Here is a 24,625-nt window from a genome sequence, read left to right on the forward strand (position 1 = left end):
TTACGAACCGCCCCTGTGGATTATCTTTGACTTGTTTCCCCTACTTTATTTGCTGTCATTCTCGTTTATGCTTTTGCCAACGAAATACTAATTCGAAAATACGCTTACCCCTAGTTGTTTTTAATCAAAAACGCAAAAAAACAAATAGGAATTAAATATGATTTTTGTATCTGCAAAAATTTTTTGTTCATCGAATAAATACGGTGTCAGTGATTTACAAAGTGCGATCTTGTGAAATATATCAGGAAAATTGTTTCATAGAGTTGGTTATTTGCTACGCTCCACTTGTGAAAAACGCGAGTCTTCCGAAATTATTGTTGGGGCATATGAATACAAAATGAAATATTTTATACCTAATTACGTCAACAAAAAAAGCAAAAATACAAATACATACCTACAAATATAAATATAAATATATATAAATGTGGACAAAATATAATTGAAAAGAAATATAAACCTAACGGTGCCAAAAAAACATCCATACAGTAAAAAAAAAGTTATTGAGTTAAATGTGTACATGTACAACAACAAAAATAAAAAACAGTTTAATATTTTGCGTAGCGCAGTACAGTCTTGTACGGTATTTGTTAGTTCTATTTGACATCAAACATTGTAAAATGGTCTCTGAATGTAGCAGACACTCCCCAGATTGCTAAAATATATTCTTGTTTAAATTAAATTTTTAAGTTTACAAAAATAATTCTTAGCAGCTGAAATTTTTGTTGAAATAAAAAATTAAGCCTGACAATTACCGCAGGCAAGGTAGAATTACAAGTGACGGTCGATGAAGCAAAGAAAAAGTGAGGAATTAAAATGGCAAAAGAGTCGGGTTTAAGAGTTAAAGTGGATATTACTGAACCGGATTTGGTTGATTTACTGTCGGTTTTCGCGAAAAAAGCATTTGATGCAACTACAACTGAGCCTGGATCATTAGTGAGTGTACTTTTATTCGCGATAGTGTAACATTGATTTATCGAATTGTAGATTATAATACTATCCACTTAGAAAAAGTTTTGGTTGAATTAAAATATTTGTACCCATAGTTATATGAATGATAAATATATGTAATTTACATATTGTACTTATATATGTAAAATCTTTTTTGTGCGATTATTAGATAAGATGTGTTTATCTACGGTATGGCGGCAATCGTTAAGAAATATTTAAGAACAGCGTGGCACGCTTTTAGGCGTAAAAGCCACATACTTGCATAAGTACAACGAATACGTCATACAAAAGTCACGTTTTTACGTTATTGCACACGATTTCATCGTTTCATGCTCGGCTACCGGCATATTACACATCGTTTACGTTCGTGTTGGCGCCGCTATTTCGCAAACGTCATAGATGCCGCCTTAACAACCCACTTTTGCAAATCACATATGTACATATATATCCATTTGGACTTACATACATACATGTGAGGCTACATGTACATGTATGCATGTGTGGTTAGATGCATAAAAATTGATGAGCATGTACTATGCAGTTAAAGTGGGTTCTAGGAAATCAGACATCAATATTTAAAAAATGTGTACTAATAGTTTAAACCAGTAAAGGTACATTAAGGGGTTACATGGGTTTCGTCGAGCAAAAAACGTCCTATGTTCAAAATTTTTTTTTCATATAAAAAATGATATATTTTATTCAAACTTTTTATTATAAGATTCATATTTGAAAAAGATTTTGTGAAAATTTCAAAGGAAAATATTCAAAATTCAGTCATTACGACGTCCTCTCCGGCAGTCCCTCGGAAAAATGGTGCTTTCGCGTTGACAACAGAATTTCTGATAGGATCATCAAAAGTAAAAAGAAAAAATACGTGTTTGAACTAAGACCATTAACTAGAAATTAACTAGAAGAAAAAATAAATAAAGTGAAATTTGTATTTTTGGCAGACGTTTTTACAAAAATATGCAAATTTTGGTAAACACAGTTTTGAGAAAAACGCGTTAAAGTTTTAAGTGACTAGTTGACCTCGGGCGCGCAACTTTTCAAAGCTGTATCTTCAAAACTATTACTGGTATCAAGTTGAGAATTTGGGATAATATTCTAGAGATGTTATGGAAATTATTAAGACAATACAATATTTTTTGAAGCCGTGAAACCCATGTAACCCCTTAATTCCTTAAAAGTATACAATAACCCCATTTTCATTAAAAACAGAGCAATGCAAAGCTACTACATATTATATTTTAACTAAATTGGGCGCAAGGTCTACCCGAGTGCATATATCTTTTAGATTATAGATTAATTTTAATAGTATTCAATACAATAGTTTTTTTTTTTTATTGGTAGATTAATATTTATAGTATTTGATACAATATTAATTTTTGTATTTGATATGTTTTTAGTCTCACTAGTACAGTATATTTTGTTTGTAAATATACCACTTTTAGTTCAATTTGCATTCTTAGCCAAATTTTTTTAGATCCTCAACTGTGTGAGCTTTTAAAAATATTGTTATAAACTAATACCTTACTGACTAGTTCGATTTCCAATATTTTCAACAATTTTCAGATCTAGTACTAGTACCTCTGGGGTTGTGTAGTGCCGGTTATTAACATGCACTTGTGCATGCAGATGCAAACATGTTCTTATATACATATGTACAATTGCGTTCAAAGTAATAGTAGCGCGCACACTGTAGAAAATTAATAAAGAAAATGTAGGTTTGTTATTTGCTAACTGTTTACTTTGCTTTTTATTTTAGCAAAGTAATTTATTTACAAGTTATTCATAAGAGACTTAAGAAATTAATTAATTTTAATATTACTTAAACTTCATTTCGAAAGGATTTGCATATATAGGCGGTCAAAATAATAAAAGTTATAATTCAGCTCAGTTAAAAGTTTCTGGTAATAATTTTAATCTTAAAGAACTTCATAGCAAAATTAACCTAAGTATATGAGAAATATTTAGTGCATAGTAGCGTGCCCTTTGTTGGCTATAACTGCGGCACATCGCCGATGAATTGAATTGATGAGTTTTTCACATAGTTCATTTGATAGAGAGTGTGCAGGCCACTCCATGACCTTAACCATATTTTTTTGAAAGCACTGCTTGCTGAGCCTACTTGCTTGTGTGCTTTGGGTCATTGTCTTGTTGAAAGAAGCAAAATAGTGACATTTCTTCGCGGGCATAGGGTAACATTACTTCCTGCATAATTTTAACATACACAGTACGATCCACGGTTTCCTTAATCCTTTAAATCGGTCTCGACTAAATAAAATGATAAACATGCCCAAATCATAATACTGGATCCCCCATGTTTAACTGGTTTGGTGGTGTATTTTGGATTGTACCATAAAATATCTCTCCATTTCAGTAGGGGCTAATCGAAACGGTCATTTGCAAACTTCACCCGTTGAGCCACATGTGTTTTTGATAACAATAGCACTTTTCTTGGGCTATAAGCTGCCTAATCACAATCTCGCTAACGTCTACGCATGGATATGGAATAGATGGATGGGCGAAAGTTATCCCTTTTGAAATAATTTTTTTTACAACCTTTCTAAAAATGTTTTATACAAATAAATATTTTTTATTTGTGTTTTGACAGTTTAATCCATGCACTACTATTATTTTGGGTGCCTTAATAGCTCACACTTATGAAAATAAATGAAATTGCAATAGCAAATGCTAGCTATACAGTTATAGTACTACTCTTTTTAGTGCACTGTATTGACATAACAGTATTTTAAGGAGAACGTCAAACAAATAAGGCAACATAAGAAATTATAAATATTAAACTACTTATATGCCATAGTAGCACTACTATTATTTTGACCGCAGCTGTGTGTATACACATATTTACGTATGTATGCGTGAAACACAAGTTAAAATGCATTGTAGATAAGCGAATTAGAGCTGGCGGTACAACAATTATAAATTTTGTGTTATTTTATTCATTTTATACTGAAAAATAACAGATGTAAATTTTCACGTTATGGCGCCTATTAACTGTTTCATCATTTGCTGTCGTCATGCAAATGTCAGTAATAGCAAAAAAATCAAATTCACAACGATCTATATACAAGTGTAAATATATATAAAAGTTACATATATGTATGTATGTACGTATGTACTTACATATGTGTGTATGAATGTATGTGCGGAAATATGAAATTGCATATTTATATAGGCACAATTCACGCGGTGAAATGCCACAGCAACTTTCCAGCGAATGGGCAGAAGGTTATCAGCGACGCTTATTGTGTTCAGCAGGCATTAAATTTGAATACTTAAATGCATATGTTGCTAATTAAAATTAATTACATTAACTGTTGTGTATTTTGTACATACATGTATAGTATGTATATGCAAATAATTAATGCATAATTCAAAATGAATGTGGTAATTTTGTTTGAGGTCGTTATACATTTTGTAAGTTTTTTTTTTTAAGCATTTGGAATTATAAAAAATTATGTTAACCAAATTGCTGGCATGTCTACCTTTCTAAACTCAATAAATTTTATAACTTTTTTTTTTTTGTCGAGTTGAAGTAATAATATTACCTTAACCAGTTGAAGTACATAGACAAATGAGAAAAAAATGTGTATGTGCATGCATACTTAACTGCATACCATCTAAAATTTCATCATGACTGAAAAAAAAAAAAAATATTTTCAAAAATTTTAATAAAAATCCTTATTATCGTATTCAAAAGAGGCTGCTTAGAAAAATACTAGCGAGCCAACGCCTAATCCAATTCCCATAGACTTTTTTTAATCCTCGGCTATGGCACATCACCAGTAATTATGCGTTTGTTAAATGTAGGGTCCAAAGTTACATTGTTAAGCATCCTTTTTGCGACTTCTACTCAACGTCATTTTTGTAAAAGATTCAGTTCTTTTGGTATGGGTGATGGTCTCACGACCTTCACTGATATACTGATGTTCGTGATAAAGTTGACTCCCTAAACCACTTCTGCAACGTTTTCAAGGATTCCGTTGCCGTGATTCCAATCGAAAAAACATAATTTCAAGCAAATTCATTGTTAAATTATTTTCGATATTGAAAATCGCCAGACAAACTCTTTGCGTCGTAAACAAACAGTTGCCAAACACACACTAATTGACGTATGAAGATCAAAATTCATACGAACATAAAAAGGGTAACATTTTAAATAGAAAATAAAATTTATTGAAATTAGTTGACGCGCGCAGTTTACATAGTCCAGTCCGGGTCAAATTTGATCAAATGTAATTTTAATTTTTATTATATTTTCGGAATTTTCGCATATTTTTGCTACGAAATTAATAAATGTACATGTGTACCTATATATAATATATGCATATGTTATGTATGTATTATATGCTAATAGAAATATTAAGTGTTATCTGATAACAGTATTTTTTTTAAATTTAGATAAAAGCTTAAAGTATAAAATTCAAGTAATATTATAGATGTTATTTCACTTTTTAATACCTCTTTTATTGAAAAATACATTTTTTAAAAAAATTATTCCAGAAATGCATGTAAATAAAAAATTAACTTTTGAAAATGTTTTATAATATCACAAAATATACCTGCGCTATATTGGCTTTTTATATTAAAAAAAATGCAATATGCGTAAACTTCCAACAATAACAATAAAATTGGCTAATCTTGATTTATCGCACCTATGCACGTGCATATATTTTTATCGCTACCACTTTCACTATTCAAGGGCAGCTGTTTCACAATCAAATAAAGAAATTTATACACAAATATTTAAATGCATGTATTACACTTAGTCGAAAAAGTAAAGGTAAAACTAAATTTTTCGTTCTTTAAACACTAATTAAGTATTAATTTAATGCGTATGTAAATTCTAGAAATTAAAAATACGAAGAGTGTTTAAAGGAAAAGTTGAATTTTTTTTTTTGGGGGCTGTGTACATTCGATTATCGATATTTTGTTTATCATGTGCTTGCTTTTGACAATAGAAAAGGTTAGTCACCTTTTGGTGTGCTCTTCGATTTTTGACTTTTGAAAGAAATGGACATGAAACGTGTGGCAGCGAAGTTTATTCCGAAATTGTTAAATTTTGAGCAAAAGCAATGTCGCATTAGCATTGTTCAGGAGTTGATTTCACAATTGATGAAATCAAGACCGAATCTAAGAAAGAGCTAATGGCCATACCGAAAAGCGCATTTCAGAAGTAATTCGAGGAATGGAAAAAGCGTTGACACAAGTGTATTATAACTGAAAGGGTTAACATTGAAGAGGACAAAATAGATATTGCTAAATAAATTAATACTTAAAAAAAATCAAAATCCACCTTTCCCTTGAATACACCTCGTATGAACAACTTAATATGTTATAAAATTATATGATATACATACATAGTATGATTTTTTTTAAATGCATTTTAGCTACTCGTTCGAATACTTTTATGTTTTGGTGTAGCTAAATATACACGCACATACACTTATAACATGCATTGCTATTTATAAATAGATACAGTACTGTGCAAAACAAATGCAGCTTACCCATATATTTACATATACTCTAGCAACATGTTGCTACAGAGTTTGTTCACCTAATGGTTATCACCGTGTAAGCGATAACTTGAGAAAAATTTAGATAGTGGGTGTTGCTCCGCCCCTAAGTGGTTTAGTGTACATATCTTCTAAACCGCTCAAGATATATCAACTAAGCTTGCTAAGAAGAAATCATTGTATCATTTTTTGAACTCTGTGAAAATGGGTGATATCGGATATTAATCACGTCACATATAACGGTTATGTTGAAAACTACTTAAAGTACGATTGCTCACTGAATAAATGAGCCACAAGCATTAACATTTCACAATTATGATGTTAGGGATAGCTTTATAAGATCTGGTGTTAAAATTGAACCAGGGTCATGACACCGCCCACCTTTAGGTGAAATCCTATATCTCAGGAACTACTCGAGCCATTTCAGCCAAATTTGGTATGTGATTACACAAACATTACCGGAAACGCACTATAACTTGTGGCAAAAATGGGTAAAATCGGGATAATACTTACCTTAGCCCCCATATATCTAACATAAATATTTTCGAAACTCCGATTCACTTTATACCGGTCAATATGTAAAAAATCTTAATGAAATAATCTTTTTCTAATAACAGTGTATCCTCATTCTTTAAATGGATGAAATCACGGCGATACTTTCCTTAGTTTGATATAAAGTTTGGCCAAAACCTGAAGCTGTTCCACCGCCTTTGTTCCTTGTAAGTTGCAAAAGTATGAAACATTCGGTTACACCCGAACTGAGCCTTCCTTACTTGTTTAAAAATATTTTTTTTCGTTGCGTTTTTGAGGGTATCTCTGCGTTACGTTGCATACGATTTGCACAACACAGTACTATATGTACCTATACGGTGTACGACCGCAGAAGCACGCTAGACGGGCATATCCTATCTCGTCGCTAACGGAGTTATAAATAGGTAGCAGCAAAAGACCATAGATTCGCAAAGCTCTGTGGTTGGCTGGTGATGTGGTGGATTGATTCGTTGAACTGCTGAAAAAATTAAAAAAAATCACAAAGAATTGCACAAGTTTAACATATGTACGTACATATATATTATATATGTAAATATATATTAAATATATAATACGCCCGACTTGTCATTACATACACTCATAGATATTTACGAGGTATATCAATTAAAATTTTTATCTTGCATATGGTGTTTTCTTTGTTTTGTTTCGCTTGATTTATTTAAACAAGTGAAAATACAAACATTTTGATATACATATATAGATATATCTAGTCTAGCCTAAATCACTTAACACAAAATAAAAACCTGCATACCTATACATATAAGGACATAAATTTTACTTTCAATTTGTTCGAGTCCACCTGTTTGAGAACACGTGACATGCCGCTGTGGATGTCAATGCAATTTCTCTACGCTTTCTACATATTTATACTATTCTGCCATTTCTAGTATTGAATGCCATGTTTCTGGGTTACATTGTATACATATTATGTATATTTTACGGATTTGATTTAGCTGCTGCACGCACATTCGACCTTTTCTAATTTTCAGATATTTTTTGTTTTACCTATTAACCTCTGGTTGCGGATGTGTTTAATAGTTATTTTTGTCATTCGCTGGCCATCCTTGGGTGTGAAACACTTGTGTGTCCAGGTATCATTATCTTTTCCTTTGATTTGCTTTCAAATATTAATATTTATGCTAAGTATTAAGTTTTTTTCATGAAATTTTTGGTTACGATTTATCTAATATAAAGTATTTACTTATGATGCCGAAGCAACTTAGCTTGAAATTCGTTAACCTAAAGAGAGTACAGAAGTGCATCTAAGCTCATGTAGCTGTGATTACCGTTATAGATGACACTTGTACGTTTCCGCGAAAGTGGGATTTACGTAACCAGAATTTTTAACCGATTGTTATAGAAATTACTTTGAATATTTTCTGTCGCTACAACAACAACAACAACAACGTAGATTATAACATTGCCATCATATTTATATAGATAGTCTTTGGTTCTAACTCTATTTTTATGTTTTTTATATAGCGTTAAATTTTTCGAACGTTGATTTTTATAGTCATAATTTTGAAAAATTTGTATAATAATTTTAATTCAGTTTTCGTGTGAAACTTTTTCAAACATTTCTAATTCTCATTGTAATTCAAAACCTGTAAATCTTAGTTTATATCCATACTAGTTAGTATGTTAGTACATTGCGTGTTTTTATACCCTGAAGAGGGTATATTAAGCTTGTAACACTCAGAAGGAGACTTTGGAGACCCTATAATATATATACATATATATGTCTGTATATACGTGAACTAGTTCCTCAGTTTTGAGATATGGATCTGGCATTTTGCACACGTTCTTTTCTCCCCGAAAAGCTGCTTATTCGTCGGAACCGCTGTAAGCGGACCACAGAGCCATATTTGCTGCTATACAAGATCAAAATAAAGTTCTTGTATGGAGAACTTTTTTATTTGTTAAGGGTAATCTAGCTTCGGTGCAAGGATTTTTCTTGTTTAACTTTGAAATAGAGGAATTTAAGTGGTCTATGTCGGGTTTAAATATTCTAGAAAAGCAGTTTCACATATTTTCGGTTTGGTCATTCGATATAAGAATGTTGCGCCAAGGGTGATAATGACACTACATTTTATGTACACAAAGTTATGTTTGTATGTACAGATACCTCGAACAACTATTTGCTGTGTTCCACTTTCTTTATCAATTTATGTTTGTGGCTTTAATAAATATAAATAATCATATGTGTGTATGTATGTTATATAATATACTATGTACAGTACATTTACAAAGAAGGTATTTATTTAAAAGCATTTATGAGCCACTTCTTGCTTGCATTATGTTGAGAACTTGTTTTTGTAGACATTATGCTCTTATTTACATACAGACATATCTATATGCATATTTATGTATGTACATATGTTTTTTTTTGTTTCTTACTACATGCCGATTTTCATTTTGTGTACGTGTGCTCCCGTACGTATTCGGGAAATTAGTTTCAATGGTTTTGTCACTACACATTCCAATTAATTTGATGCGCTAATTTCATAACTATTTCTATCGAATTTCAATCTCAGAAACTGTCGCCAGGTAAATATTTTATTCCTAATCGCTGTAGGCTAGGAATTTGATCATTCCCACGGTCAGGCCAAATAAAACATTCCTCCATTCCAAGGATGTTCTTGTTATTGTAGCTTTATCTAATCGCTACTTTGGTGATAAGGTTCAAGTTGGTTGTCTTCGAAGCTATTTAACGGGAAGTCCACAATTGCGACGACAGCCGGTTCTACGTTACCGGAATTGACCCGGAGTTTATTCGTCTAAGGCCGGTTATTTCGGAGATCTAACCCTTTTTGGATCGGTAAGTTTTATGTTAATTCAGGGATATTTTCTGTTGCTACAACCACAACAACAACGAATGAGACACCAAAATTTTGTGAGATTTGTTGCGTCAGCAATTCTTTTTTTGGTGTATAAGTTAATTAGTTCCCTCATTAATTGAAGTAGTTTTTTTTTTAATTGCAACTATGCAAACCACTAACCAACGGCCTAAATGCATTCCACGTCAGTGCATTGACCTCTGCTGGCTAAAAAATACTTGGGTTTATATAAATGTTTTTTTTTTGGTCAAAGCAATTTTAGCAAATATCCCCCTTAACTTTTAATTCCAATTTGTATGTACATATGTGAATGTCTACTATTTATATTTAAATTCTTAAAAATTGCAAGTAATCGTCTAAATATTAGCACTTTTCCAATATTAGCATAAATACCCGTAAGTGCAGCAAATACAAATACTCGCATTAAACCGGTTTTTTGCATAACAAATTTGGCCATCAATAGCTCTATGCTAGTACTCGTACACACAATACACATACCGACATTTGTCTTTCATTCATGGCTACCAAGAGTGAGGAAACAAAAATAAAACCGACCAACAATGACTTCAAATTCACTACATTGTTGAATTGCATTTTTCAAAAAGTGTGTCGCCATTCAACTCCGGCAAACTCTCAACGCCAAAGAAATGAATTAAACTCAGCAAGTAGACAACACGCTTGGCAGTGCGGCTGTGAACGGCATCACATAGTATCAAATAGTAGCTTCATTGTAGCAGCTAGTAGTTGCAGCTTCAAATAACGACTTGTAAATGTGATACATAGAGTATTGAGATGGCGGCTGGCCGGGTGGGTGTGGGTCGCACAGTCAATGGCATTTAGCCATAATAACTAGCAAGCTGGCAGTTACGAGTCCAAACAAAACCCGAAGTTTTAGCAAGCTACAACGCTAGCAACCCAGTCTTGTTGTGGTAGTGAGCGCATGCGTCTGCTGCTGCTGTTTACCCAGCAGTTGAAAAGTCTTTAAAATCCGGGTTTTGCACAACTCATGACTTGGCGTAACCGATGCGGCTACGCCTCGAACTGATTTTACATTATACAATCCTACATATTTTGTACAGTTTATTCCACGTTACACTACATTACACTTCTGTTGCTGTGTCGATGAACGCCGGTTGTCGGTAACCGCGTTGTGGTATTTATGTCACAAAAAGTGGCATGAAGAACTCGAGCGATAATCGGCTAATCAGTCAGTCATTCAGCGCAGCCACCGGTCTGCTTGCACAAAACTATTGAAACTACTTGCACTCGTCGACAGCAGCACCAACAGCAGTAGCAATGCTGTGCTGTGAGGCGACTACCATGGCAAAGTAGTGCGCGCACATTGCTGCAGACTATCGCTGAAACGTGGTAACAGGCGCCCAGAAGCGTTTGTAGTTGCCCATTGCGATTGGAGCGTGGCACTGCTGCATTGAATGGCAACACGACAGCAATAACAGCGATTGCATTGTTCACTTAAGGCGAGGCAATGCAGCTAAACACACACTCGTATGTGCCTTTGCATAATGCATATACTCTTAAACAGTTGCCTTGGCTGTTTTGTATTGCGCGTACATAAACAAGCTTGTGCTCGGCATCAGTCGGTTTATTAGTTGCTTGTTGATGTTTTGCATTTGCTTATGCCTTGTGCAGCGGTGAGGTTTTCTGATGACGTGTCACTAAATGACGTTTATCAACTTTAGTTGCACACAATGTGCTTCGCATTTACAAACACGCTGGTATATTCAGATATTTAAGTAGTGTTATTAAACGGCATAAACAAACAGCACAGTGGTCTCAGTTACGTGAAATCGAAAATGTTTCTGAAGGTTCTTTGTGAAGATAGTTTATAGGCCAGTGACTTACAGAATTTACGCTGCACCTTTTCAACTTTATCGGTAATATACGGTAAATACTATATGTTGAATCAATGACTTCACCATCACATATGGATGAGTGAAGCCAGGATTCCGAAATACATACAACGTCGTACTGGTTAGCCGCTAATGCTGTTTGAAATGTTGAGAGTTTTGTACGCAGACCTCTGACGTTCTGGTAGCACAGGTGGACGTAAGATACTTTCTTCTTGCTCGTTGAGCGGACGAAAATTTCTTTTAATGATTCTTGGGACACCATGGATATATTTAATTGTGTTACTGTCATCACCACTCTTCACGATTGAATCAAGCTCTTGACGCAAATTTTTCAGATGAAGTTGTTGAGAAGGAGTTAGATCAGTCTTGAAAATAAAACCTGAGTTTTCGTCTGTTGGTCTGTATTTGATAATGGAAAGTGCATCGGCTGCTGAGCGGGTGGTAATGTGAATAGGACGTGTACGTCCAGGTGTAGGACGACCCAGTCTACGTAACTTGAGTTCAGTGGCCTCATCCTTGAGACTGGGAGGCAAAGCTGTGACTAACTTTGTTCTGTCATCCTCTAAACGGTCCTTTCCAGCAGCTTTATCAGACTCAGGAATATTGAGGGCAATCACGTTGGTTTCACGGCGTTTTCGTTCCGACAGTTCAGTGAAAAACTCTTCCTGGCTGGTAGGCAGCCTCATATCTACGTTTAGCTTGTCTTCAACTGATGTAAGTTTGTCATCCAGGGCAGAACATTGATTTGATAGCGAGACGTTTTGTTCTGACAGTTTGCTTACCACTTTTCTTAAGTACTTTATTTCACTTACAACTGATTTTTTTAGGTCCCTGAACTCACGTTCATAATTTGTTGTAAAACGTTCAAAGTGTCTCTTGAGTAAAGTTTCAATATTCTTTGACGGTGGCGGCTCATCTGATGCCTCCTCATCGGAATCCAATACATCACATGTCTTAACACTAATGTCACTTGCACATGAGTCACAGTTCCAAACTGTTTCTTTTTTCTTAATGCTGTTGGCGATGGATTTAAACTCATCGGATGAAAGGTTGGTGCACTTTGAGTGAAACCAACGTCGACAAGCCGCACATTGGATACTTGGCTGCGTTTTATCCCGGATTATGTCTGAGCAATAACCACAAATCTGTTGTGTTGTATTTACTTTTTTGGGTGGCATTTTGTAAGTACACGATACAGAAAAAAAAGATATGTTCCACATAATTCCGGAGTAATTTGTTTATTTTCGTGTATTATCAATGCATTCATTCACTCTATGATGTCTAATTCACAATCAATGTTAATGTTTGTTATGCTTTTTATTATTACTCACAATATTACGTCGCACACACCTTTCTTTGTTGTACGAAATTCAATTATGGTTCAATATCAAAATTTAATCGAACTTTTCTTTAACTTTTTCTTATAAGAATTATTATTTCCTTTTAAGGAAACTTATATGAAGCATTAATTTGATATTCTTTCACTTTTATATATACGATTGATGTAATATTTTCAGATATTACGGAGCACTTTTCACTATGCACACTGCACATGTTTACAGCTACCTAACCAAAAAACCAAATATGGTACTTGTGTTCATGACTCCTCAAAACAATTCGGTAAAATTTTCAACAATTCCGTAGCCGTGATTCTATTGAAAACACACAATATTTCAAACAAACTCGTTTTTAATATTTTTCTTTCATAGTAAAAATCACCAGACAAACTTTTCGCCTCGTTATCAAACTGCTGCGAAAATTACACTAATTGAAATATGAAGATTAAACTGTACAGGCACATACAAATGGTACAACCTTTCCCAATCCAAAAAAATAATATTTTTCGATTCGGTTTGTGCGCGTTTAAATGAATAAGTCCGGGTCAAATTTGATCAGATTGTCGTGAAAAGCTTTTCTTAAATATTTATATATTTTCAACAAAAACAAATACTGTGAACATGAAAGAGCTGTCTGAACCACTGTCTCATAGGTTTGCTCGCACTACCAAATGCATTCGACTATTTTCTTCACGTGCTTTTAATGCATTCTTTTTAATTTTGTTTACTACTTATTCCTGTTTATTTTATTGCATTGCTTTTCGTACATTTAACGTTGCGCCAGCGGCGGCGTCATTTCGTCGTTGTCGTGCTGCATAAGAAAAACGAAAAGAAAATTGCCAACACACATTCAAGCCACAGTCAACCTCGTCAACCAGGGGTTTCGCGCTGTTGCTGAGTTATCAACAATGTTGTTTGTTGTTCGCTAAACGTGTATACGGCAGAGTTCATCGAGTGATGGCTATCAATGCATTTGTGTACTTGTATAAGTGAGCACTAGTCGGTATATCACACTTTGGTTATTTTTAGCCTTTTAGACTTGAGACAGCGGCCTTACTAATGCCACAACAACAACAATTGCAATCAAAAACCTGCACTATGCATGCAAGCCACAGGGCAGGGTGTGGCATTGATTATTGTTGTGGTTTTTGTTGCAGTCGATGTGTGTATGTATATACATATGTATTTACGAAGCGTGTAGTTCTTATTTTTTAGTAGTCGTCTAGTAGTTTTCGTTGTTGTTCTTTTTTTTTAGCTTTTAGCAGAACATTGTTGTAAAAGCATTGCAATTGAAAATTGCTAAAATGTCTACTCTTCTTTTTATCGAATAATGCAACACGTGTCAGCTACTGTCATTGTTTGCCGGTGTCTGTCTGCCTCGTACTTTTGACGATTTTTTTTCACTGCGTGCAGCAGCTGACATCTACATATCTACATTAATGCATGTATAACAAAATACTAAAACCGGTTAATCCGGATTTTTGCCGGCGCTATAGTGATTTATCTCTATATATGTATATATACATAGTGTATATAAATTATATACATAAAGTATATATAAATTACGAAAGTACAGTTTTACATGCATTAAATAAAACGTTATGCACATATATTATCTTTAGATATACAAAATGCGTACGAAATGTGTGCAAAATGAGAATTCGCAACTTTTACTTGTTGGCGTTTTATATAGAGTGGCTATCAAGCCCAAAAGGCGCGCCGAATGCTTTCAAAACAATTGTATTTAAAGAACCATAATAAAATGATGACTCTGACACCAAAAAAAAATGTATTGCTATGAATTCGCAAATTCTTTTTTTGTGAAAATTCATTTGTTTATTATTATTAGCGCTTGTTTCCTTATTTTGTCTAGTATTTCAAGAAATATGCAAGCTGATTTGCTAAGCGTTTTATTAATATGCGCTTGTAATTGTAAAATATGCAATCCAACACTCTTTAGACTTTCTGATTTTAATACGCTATGTACGAGTATGTATGTACTTTTTTATACGCCGGAATGTTGTCGCATCTCAAAGTCAACTACATTTCATTGACCTCGTGGATAGCGTTGTAGTATTTCTGGTTTATATTTGATATCTGTTTATGTTCCTAATATGCATATGGATGCATGAACGCATACATATATATGTATATATAGACATGTGTGACAATGTACTTATGCGTATTATTGCTGATTTATTAAATACAATATATTGAGTGTGGATTATAGACGACTTGCGACAGTCATCTATTCTTAAATTTGCGCAAATACAAAATTTGAACTTCGGCAAATTCCTATATTCACTTTAAAGTTGACGTAGGCCACAATCAATTCCGATAATGTTTTAAGAAATACGCAAGACAGGCGGCCAAAAAATGTAAATAGTGCTTATGGTTCTGATATTCTAACAGGCAATCACGCGCAATGTCGGTTTCATCGATTCATTTCTGTTCCAGTAATTTTGGTATCAAGGTTGCACCACACTATGGGAGGCCAATATTCAAAAACATCTATAAAATAATGGAAATCGTCGAATCCAACGTTATGTAAGCACTGTTTTGATTGCTCAGTAACTGAATATTGCACAAAGAACCGTTTGAAACCATTTAAATAAGGCTGCAAGCATAGAGATGATGCTCGATGTCTGCACATGTCATCAAGTGATTACCTAGTACACCTGTTCCTATCTATGACAAATGATTAAGCTTGTAAAAAAAAAAGGGCTCAAGAGAAGCGTAAGAAAAGTATTTCAAAAGCAGTTTTATATACCATACATACGAGGTGTGTTCAAAAAAAGTGAATTTTGTATTTTTTTGAAAATTACTTATTTAATCATCAATATATATTTTGTCGCCTTCAAAGTAAACCCCCTCAGTTATAATACACTTATGTCAACGCTTTTTCCAATCCTCGAATCACTTCTGAAATGCGCTTTTTGGTATGGCCATCAGCTCTTTCTTCGAATCTGTCTTGATTTCATCAATCGCTTTCTTTTCATTGGTGTCTTCAGTTTTGGGAATAGAAAAAACTCGCAGGGATCCAAATCTGCTGAATACGCTGGTTGAGGCATGATTACGGTTTAATTTTTGGGCAAGCTGGTGCATTATCGTGATGCAGAATCTATGATTTATTTTGCAAACGTTGCATAACTTTCTTGTAGTATTTCTTATTAACTGAACGATCTTTTGGCAGGAGCTCACAATGCACCACGCCATTGTAATCAAAGAAAACCGTGAACAATATCTTCACATTTGATCGAACTTGGCGTGCCTTTTTCGGTCTTGGCTCATGTGGCAGCTTCAATTGGGATAATTGGGCCTTGGTTTCGATGTCATCACCATATACCCTCGTTTCGTCACCAGTTATGACCCGTTTGATCAAACCCGGATCGTTGTTGACGTCATTCAACAACTCTTGATCGATACTAATGCAACATTGCTTACGCTTAAAATTTACCAAAATTTAGTCAAAAATCGAAAAGCACCCAAAAAGGTGACTAACCTTTTCTGTTGTCAAAAACGAACTACTAATCGAAATTGATTCTAATGCAAGCACATGATAAACATATGTGTCCGATTATAACAAAAGCAAAATACCGATAATCGATTCACATATTTCTTTAAATACACCGCGTATGTATGTATTTCTGATTTTTTTTTTTATAATTGTTTTTTTTTTTTAGAAATTAGAAAGTTTATAGAAATAAGTATAACCGACAACAGAACAGTTAATGATATTTCAAGTATTGTATATAATATTGAATTGCAATAAATGTTTAAGAGAAGTAAGTTTAAGTTAATGCAATCACCTTACGCGTATTAAATGATGGCTCCAGTTAAAGCGTTTTTAAATTATATAGAAATAAAAATGTAAATCAAAAATGTATGTATACGTATATTCTTTTCTTTCGTAGGATGCGCTTATCCTGCATAATTGCGAATATCTGATGAGCCTGGACTACAATGTGTTTCAAATAGATAACACTGGTGGCGTATTTTCTGCCGGCTACCCGCCAACTATTTTTGTGCCCGAATCCGAACATGACCACGTGGCAATAGTCGGTGATAGTTCGGCGCACGTATCGTGTAATTCAAACGGCACAAACGGTTTCGAAAGTGCTAATAGCAGTGACTGTAATGCAAAAAATCGAAAACCCTACCGTCATACCAATGGGAGCAACACGCGCAGTATTACTCCGACACTTGAAAATGAGAATAGCAATGGAAATAGTTGTGATAATTACACAGGGAATGGCAGTGATAGCGATAGTAGTATTCAATCGTTTGTTACCGTCTCACGACCACAACGTCCGCCAAAACAGCGTACCATCTATGAAGAAATGTATGATGCCAATAGAATACGTGATCTTATAACTCGTGCTCGATATGCACGATGTCGTCAACGTTTCGTTGCGCCTGTTATATATTTTCGTGGTCAGTACATTTGCCGATCGGCTACAGTATCTGTGGTGCACGAAACTTATTCTCGTTACGCTTACGATTACATAACATCGGGGAGTACCAACGAAACACAACAACGAACGCATGATGAAGAAAATCCTGATTCTTCGGATGATTCATTAGTAAATGATTCGCCATCGCCATTTTCCTACAGTGAAGTGATCAGAAGTGACATTGCCCTACTAAATACGCTCAATATCAAAACTATCGCCGATTTGATGGTTGAGCAAAGGAAGATCAAATTCTTTATAACGTAAGTATTTCAGTTATGAATGTGAGAATAAAGTAAACTAAAATGTAAACACAAGCTGTTTATATGGTTTTTACATTTCCTTTTCCTTATAAACTGATTTTTATAGCCTGAAGTAAGTTTGCAACGAAGTTTATAACACCCAGAAGGAAACATCAGAGATCCTATAAAATATATGTATATTTCAATGTTCAGCGTGACGAGCAGAGCCGATTTAGCCATGTCCATCTGTCTGCGTATAAATTCTGTATTGTACAGGAGGGCTTTATAGGAGCAGGTGTCAAAATGGGCGCGGCACCGTTCCACATTGAGGTGAAATCACTTATCTCCGGACCTATGTACTTAACTAATTTCAACCAATACATAGGATTATTTTGATATTCCCATGTTTCAGTGCGACTGCAACCACGCCTACCTCCCATATAACATAACTTTATATTATATATGATTTTTTCACTTTCCAGTATACAAATCAAACACCAATTAACATCGGGATGCAACTTTGCACGAATAGTTCCTTTAAGGTCTAAAAACTGTAAAAGTCGGACGATAACTAATCAAGCCCCAGATAGCGGAAATGTAGACCCATGAGACCTATTGCTGACTTTTTACAGAAAATATCGGTCAATGTGTGTGATATATAATTGATATTAAGAGAGAATCCTTTTCTCATAATAGTATGTCTGTATGTAAAAAATGGGTTGAATCGGGCCAACATTTCCCTTAGGCCCCATATACCTAATAGAAAGATTTTCGAACTACCAGTTGACTTTATATCCCGTATATCGGCCAATATGTGAGTTATTTTAATTAAATAGCCCTAGCCGTCATACACATAATATTAGGATTTTCAAACATTTAGTTGACTTTACTCCTTATAACGGGTGATCCAAGTAGAGGTACTTTTTTCAATAGCATTACGCGTGAGTCGTGTCAAGCTGTTATATTATTTTTATTCAATATTGTTTGGCATTTCATCATGGAAAGACTCACGCCTGAAGAACGTTTACAAATCGTTCAACTTTATTACGAAAATTCACGTTCTGGAAATAATGCCATTCGCTCAACTTATGGTCAACATAATCGGCATACTGAGCGTACTATTCGCAATTCCATCACTCATCTTAAGACCAAACATTCATTTTTGAGTAATATTCGACCTTCCCAAGCGATATCGTTTCGCTCTATGGGCTCTTGAAAAGTTCCAAGAAGATCCGATGTTTTCGCGCCAAATTTTTTTCCGCGATGAGTCCTATTTCTGACTCAATGGGTATGTCAACAAAAAAAACTGTTGCATTTGGAACGAAGAGCAACCTGAAGAGATTCAAGAGCTGTCATTTTATCCAGAACAAAAAACGGCTTAGTGCGGTTTATCAATCAATGGATTTATTGAGTGAACAATATTGGCCACCAAGATCGTGTAATATCACACCGTTAAACTTTTTCCTGTGAGGATATGTAAAGTCTAAAGTCTATGGGGACAATCCCGCTTCGATTCAGTCCTTGGAGCAAAACATATCGCGTGGCATTCGCCAGTTACAAGTCGAAATTACGGATGGACCATCTGAGACGTAGCCGCGGCAAACATTTGAAAGAGATAATATTCAAAAAAATAAATGCCAAAGGATAATTGAATAAAATACAAAATTTGATTTCAATTCACTCACGACTTCGTCGAACAATGCATGTTGAATTCCTTTTCATTTTTGAATATGAAGTTTTGCCAACACGTGAGGGTATTTCACCGGATTTGAGTCTCGCTAATTGCAATAGTATGAAATGTTCGGTTACACCCGAACTTAGCCCTTCCTTACTTGTTAGGAGTTGGTATTGTTGTTTAACGAATCTATTTTTTTTTTCTTTCTAAAATGTATGTACATATGTATATTATATGTAAACTAATTTATAATAATTTTTTTTAATTGTAGCATATCCTCATCGGAGAAAGCCGATCCTGAGCATAGCTATAAAAATTTCAATTTACTCGCCCTGCCATATCCCGGTTGTGAGTTCTTCAAAAAATTTCGTGAATATAATTATATGGCACCTAATTTGCATTACAATTGGAAAAATCCATTTAACAATGCCAACATAAGTATACCGAAAATCGGACCAGCAATGGATCTTGACATTAACTGGGAGGAATACCGAAATTGGGATTTGGTAGTGATCACACAAAATTACCTTAAAGCAATGCTTAAATATGTGCAGGAAGAGAATAGTGGCCTTTTAGTACATTGTATAAGCGGTTGGGATCGCACCCCACTGTTCATCTCTTTGCTACGCCTATCGCTTTGGGCGGACGGTCTTATACATCAATCACTAAATTATATACAGATGACTTACTTCACATTGGCATACGATTGGTATTTATTTGGGCATCAACTTCCAAGCCGCGAGAAACGTGGCGAAGATATTATAGTCTTTTGTTTTCACATGCTGAAATTTTTAACCAGCGAAGAATTCAGTTTAGGCGAGCATAGGTAAGTTGGATTATTTGAGAATTTATTTTTCTGCTACCGAGTAACTAAATAAAACTGGGTAATTAAATTATTAAACTAATATTATACCCTATTAACAGTCACACCCAGAAGGAAACGTCGGAGACCCTAAAATAAATATAACCTATATATATTATGATCAGCATGAATATTTCAGTCGATTTAGCGATATCCGTGTGTATGTCCGTATATGAGATAACGATGTGAAATTTTGCACACGTCGTTGTCCCTAAGGAGAAATTTTTCAGACCGGACCACTATAGCATATAACTGTCATACAAACTGACCCTATCACTACTTAAAGTACCATTGCTCACTGAATAAATGAGCCACAAGCATTCAATTTCACAACCAAGATGGTAGAGGTCTTTATAGGTTGTGGTGTGAAAATTGGACAAGGGGCGTGGCACCGCCCACCTTTAGGTGAAATCCTATATCTCAGGAACTAACAAATTCGGTGTGTGAGATTACCCAAAAATTCCTATAAGACACTGAAAAATGAGCGTGAATTAACATGTAACAAGCTTTTAAATTACGTCTGATTCTTTCACTTTACAGTATACAAATCAAACATCAATAAATTTATCAAAATAAAACTTTGCATAAATAGTGTCCTCAAGGTATTTCATGTTGCGTCCAAATATTGTCGGAAACGCACTATAACTTATGTAAGAAATCTTATTAAAATATAGAAATAATCTTTTTCCAATGTATCCTCTTTCTTTGAATGGATGAAATCACGGCGATACTGTCCTCCGCTTTGTTCCTTGCACGTTGCAAGAGTATAAAACGTTCGGTTACACCCGAACTTAGCCTTTCTTTACTTGTTTTATTTTTGCTTAGTAATTTAATCATTCACTTAAGGTTTTTTTTTTTTTGGTTTCATAGAAAACGAACAAAAACAACCAGCAGTAGTGGTAGTTGTGGGCTCGCACCAAAAATGGAAGATGACGCCGCTTTAAGAGAGTAAATTGCATATTAACACCGAATTAGCTTTTCTCCATTTTAATTTTGTTCGCTTCTTTTCAGAGAACTATTTTTAGCCGCCTGCGATCATGATAGTAATGATAGTTTTTCAAATAATTCCAACTGTGATTTGCAAATAACTGACACATTAAACGCTATTACAATACCCAACACATCGTCACAAGCAACAACGACCAATAATACTACAATTCCTAATCGTTCACCTAATTCTAAACGGTATGTTCAACCATACAAAAATATTTGTATAAACACGTAATAATTCGTAATATATGATCTTACAAACATAGCACACGCACAAGTCCTATGCCGGTGCCAGGTGCAAATTCGGCGCGTCAACGACAAGAATCGGTATCATCCAACAGCAGTTGGCACTTAGTGACAGAAACTGGCTCCATAGATTCCGTTGTAGCTGGTAGTTATATGCGTAATCATGCTGCACAACGTTCAGAGAGCGGTTCGGTGAATTCAAACAGCAGTACTCAATCCAGTAAACGCTCCAATGGCAGCACTACAAAGAATAGTGGAAGCGACACAGTAGATAGCAGTCCAAGTGCTCATAATTCAAGCGGTGGCAGCAATATTAGTGGCACTAGTTTTAGTAGTGCTGTAAGCAGCCATAGCGGTGGCACAAATAATACTACACTGCCAACAACAATCGAAGGCACCGCGAGTGCTAGTAATGGTGAACAAGCGAAATCGTTGTCACCGAAACCAAGTGACGATCGATTTCTGACTGAGTAAGTTGATTCTCCACACAATTTGTTTTTATAAAAGTTTTAATTTTTGTATTTTCATATAGACGCGAGAGACGTTTAAATAATGTTCGTGCCATCTTCGTTCGTGCTTATGGTAAAGGTGTGGGCCTCAAATTGAGGGAAGGTAGCGGCATAAATCTTGGAACGTTCATTTCAACTTTATTCTGAAGTGATGGATATAATTTGAACAAGCGACGTAAATTAAGTGTACACAAACATACATACATATATACACACATAAAAACACACTTGTAATTTTACCAAATTCGTTTTTAATTTAATTTAGTTTTTCGTTTTTGTATTATTTTATTATTTTTAAGGAAATTTAAAAGTAAATGTCTGCCATAATCGGTTTTATCAGGCAATTGTGTCCTTCTTGCTGTTTGTTAGAAAAATTTACATACGTTGTACCCTAATTAAAATTCAAAAAACGGTTGTCATACGAAATATTTTATTATATGCCAAAACAAATTTTATATTTACAAAAGCAGGTATGCACATTAACGAAATTGATAAAATAATATTTAGTTTTAATTTTTCCATATTGAATATTTGTTAGTGCACCGTTAAGTATTTCATACAAAAGAAAAACAGAGTTCTTCATTATACTTATGGCGTACGATAAATGTTGAATTAAAAAACATTTTGAAAATTAATCAACCATTTGCCCTAGAACACAAAAGCTACAATAAAGAAATTATGTGTTTCATTTAGTGTTTTTAAGTGAGCATTGCCCTCAGACTGGCCATTGCTTTAATTTTTTTTACTTTAAGTACATACATATGTTTGTATATCATATATTCTAATGGAGAAAACAACTCTGACTTGCTTCTTTACGCATTTCACAATTAAATTTCATTCATTACACAAGTTTTTTTTTGTGTACTACAAGGAATGTGTTACTATATAAACTATAAATATATATCTGGGTTGTGTGTTCCCCAAAGATGAATGTATATTGAACGGTACGCATTTTTGAATTGCTGCTTATGTATTTTATGTTTTCACCGAGAAATCGCTGCCGCCACACTATTTTGTAATTTTGATATGAAATTTTGATATTAAAAAGTGTACTCGTGTGTGCATTTTCTTCCTGTTTTAATTTTTCTCTTTTTATGTACAAGTTTCACTTAAAAGAGAATTCACTAACTTAAAATTAAGCAAACTTAATTTCAAAAGAATCGAATGAAAATAAAGATAAATCCAAAAGACGATGCAAAATTGTATTTATTTATCAAATGTATGTATATAAGTATAATTACTGTTATTATAAATAATTTACGCATTCATTAAATTAACCAATTACTATATAATCACTTATACTTATATTATATCTTTTCGCTTCCTATAACCTTTTCAAACTATATGAAATTAAGTGCTTTTGCGTTGTCGTTTTATACGTGACAGTGGTATGTAGTCTTCCATATTTGTTCGTTTTAATCGTATAATACAACGTCTAACATGTTTAGAAGCATCCTTTAACGGAACCCATTGTAACTTTGTATTAGTATTAGTATCAGTCAGTTCCTTCTTAGCTTGACAAGAAGGCTTAAATATTTGAGACCCATTTCCCATTTCCACTTCGAAATCTATGATGTTCAACGATTCATATTTCGTATCTGAACTGCTATCGCTACTTAAACAAATTTCGGAAGTTCCATTCGATGTTGTACTAGTCACAATTTGCTCCTGTGCATTATCTGTTTTTTCGTTCACGAAAGTAATGTCTGTGGATTTTAAAACGATTAGTTCTTTAAGATCCATTAAATTGAGTAATTCCTCATATTCATCTTCAATATTTTTTAAATGGGTGTATGTTAATTTTACGGTAGCTTTTGATTCCAGTTCGGCGTTTAATATCAGGTCCATCATTTCAGCTTCCAACTGCAGACGTCTGTTTAATGGTAACTGTGATACCATTTTCATATTGTCATATATTATTTGTTGAGCACTTGACAAGTTATTCACACGCACATCTGTAACTTGATCTTCAAGTTGTATGCTTATTTTCACTATAATTTGACGCAATGGTTCCGGAATAGCGGTTAAATCCAACATTTTTGCCATTTTCTTTATGATAGGTTGTAATTTGTTCCAACGCCGTTTTAAGTCATCCTTGGTAAAATAGACTGCTGGCAGGAATCCCGTATAGCTCACATTAAATGTATACGTAATGCGATTCCAAGCCCAATCGTCATAATCAGGATCTTGAAATGGTCGCACTCGTGGGTTGTACAAAAACGGATACAATTGTATTAATTCCAATAGTTTTTCATCATTTAACACTACACCTCCGGCGGAGTCAACATTATTAACATTAAGCACTTCGACATTAGAATAACCCTTTGAATCCGTAGGATAACACAAAATTGTACTTGAAGGTTGCTCCGACTCCATAGCAATTTTTTGTATAAAACCTTACTAATCACTCCTCCATACAAATAAAGTTAATAAAATACAAACAATATGAAAAATCAGTGAACGAGAGGGTATGTTGAATCAATGCCCATGTAAAATGACATTAGCATTGTTGGCAATTTAATATAGCACGATAGCTCCATTGTCCATCATATTTAATTTTTGGAGATA

The 24,625-nt window shown here is 34.2% G+C and overlaps 2 protein-coding genes across 2 annotated transcripts; one reads left to right on the forward strand and one right to left on the reverse strand.

Moving 5' to 3' along the window:
• Positions 1–62: 62 nt before the first annotated feature.
• On the forward strand, positions 63–23,138 carry EDTP (Egg-derived tyrosine phosphatase). The gene is made up of 7 exons (XM_014241541.3): positions 63–933; positions 16,997–17,796; positions 19,722–20,276; positions 21,183–21,260; positions 21,324–21,497; positions 21,569–22,018; positions 22,081–23,138. The coding sequence occupies exons 1-7, from the start codon at positions 814–816 to the stop codon at positions 22,202–22,204; spliced, it is 2,301 nt and encodes a 766-aa protein (XP_014097016.3). The 5' UTR covers positions 63–813; the 3' UTR covers positions 22,205–23,138.
• A 107-nt stretch (positions 23,139–23,245) lies between these two features.
• Positions 23,246–24,528, reverse strand: Lhr (Lethal hybrid rescue). Its single transcript, XM_014241542.3, has one exon. The coding sequence runs from the start codon at positions 24,431–24,433 to the stop codon at positions 23,408–23,410; it is 1,026 nt and encodes a 341-aa protein (XP_014097017.2). The 5' UTR covers positions 24,434–24,528; the 3' UTR covers positions 23,246–23,407.
• Positions 24,529–24,625: the final 97 nt, after the last annotated feature.

Source organism: Bactrocera oleae, chromosome 4 (assembly GCF_042242935.1).
Source record: "Bactrocera oleae isolate idBacOlea1 chromosome 4, idBacOlea1, whole genome shotgun sequence".
NCBI lineage: Eukaryota > Metazoa > Arthropoda > Insecta > Diptera > Tephritidae > Bactrocera > Bactrocera oleae.

What these genes read in the sequence shown, in the direction of transcription:
- EDTP (XM_014241541.3), top strand. Translation starts at nt 814, where the DNA reads ATGGCAAAAGAGTCGGGTTTAAGAGTTAAAGTGGATATTACTGAACCG. An exon ending in AAGATCAAATTCTTTATAAC is followed by an intron (nt 17,797 to 19,721) that starts GTAAGTATTTCA and finishes TTTTAATTGTAG; the next exon opens with CATATCCTCATCGGAGAAAG. An exon ending in CGTTCACCTAATTCTAAACG is followed by an intron (nt 21,498 to 21,568) that starts GTATGTTCAACC and finishes TTACAAACATAG; the next exon opens with CACACGCACAAGTCCTATGC.
- Lhr (XM_014241542.3), bottom strand. Translation starts at nt 24,433, where the DNA reads ATGGAGTCGGAGCAACCTTCAAGTACAATTTTGTGTTATCCTACGGAT.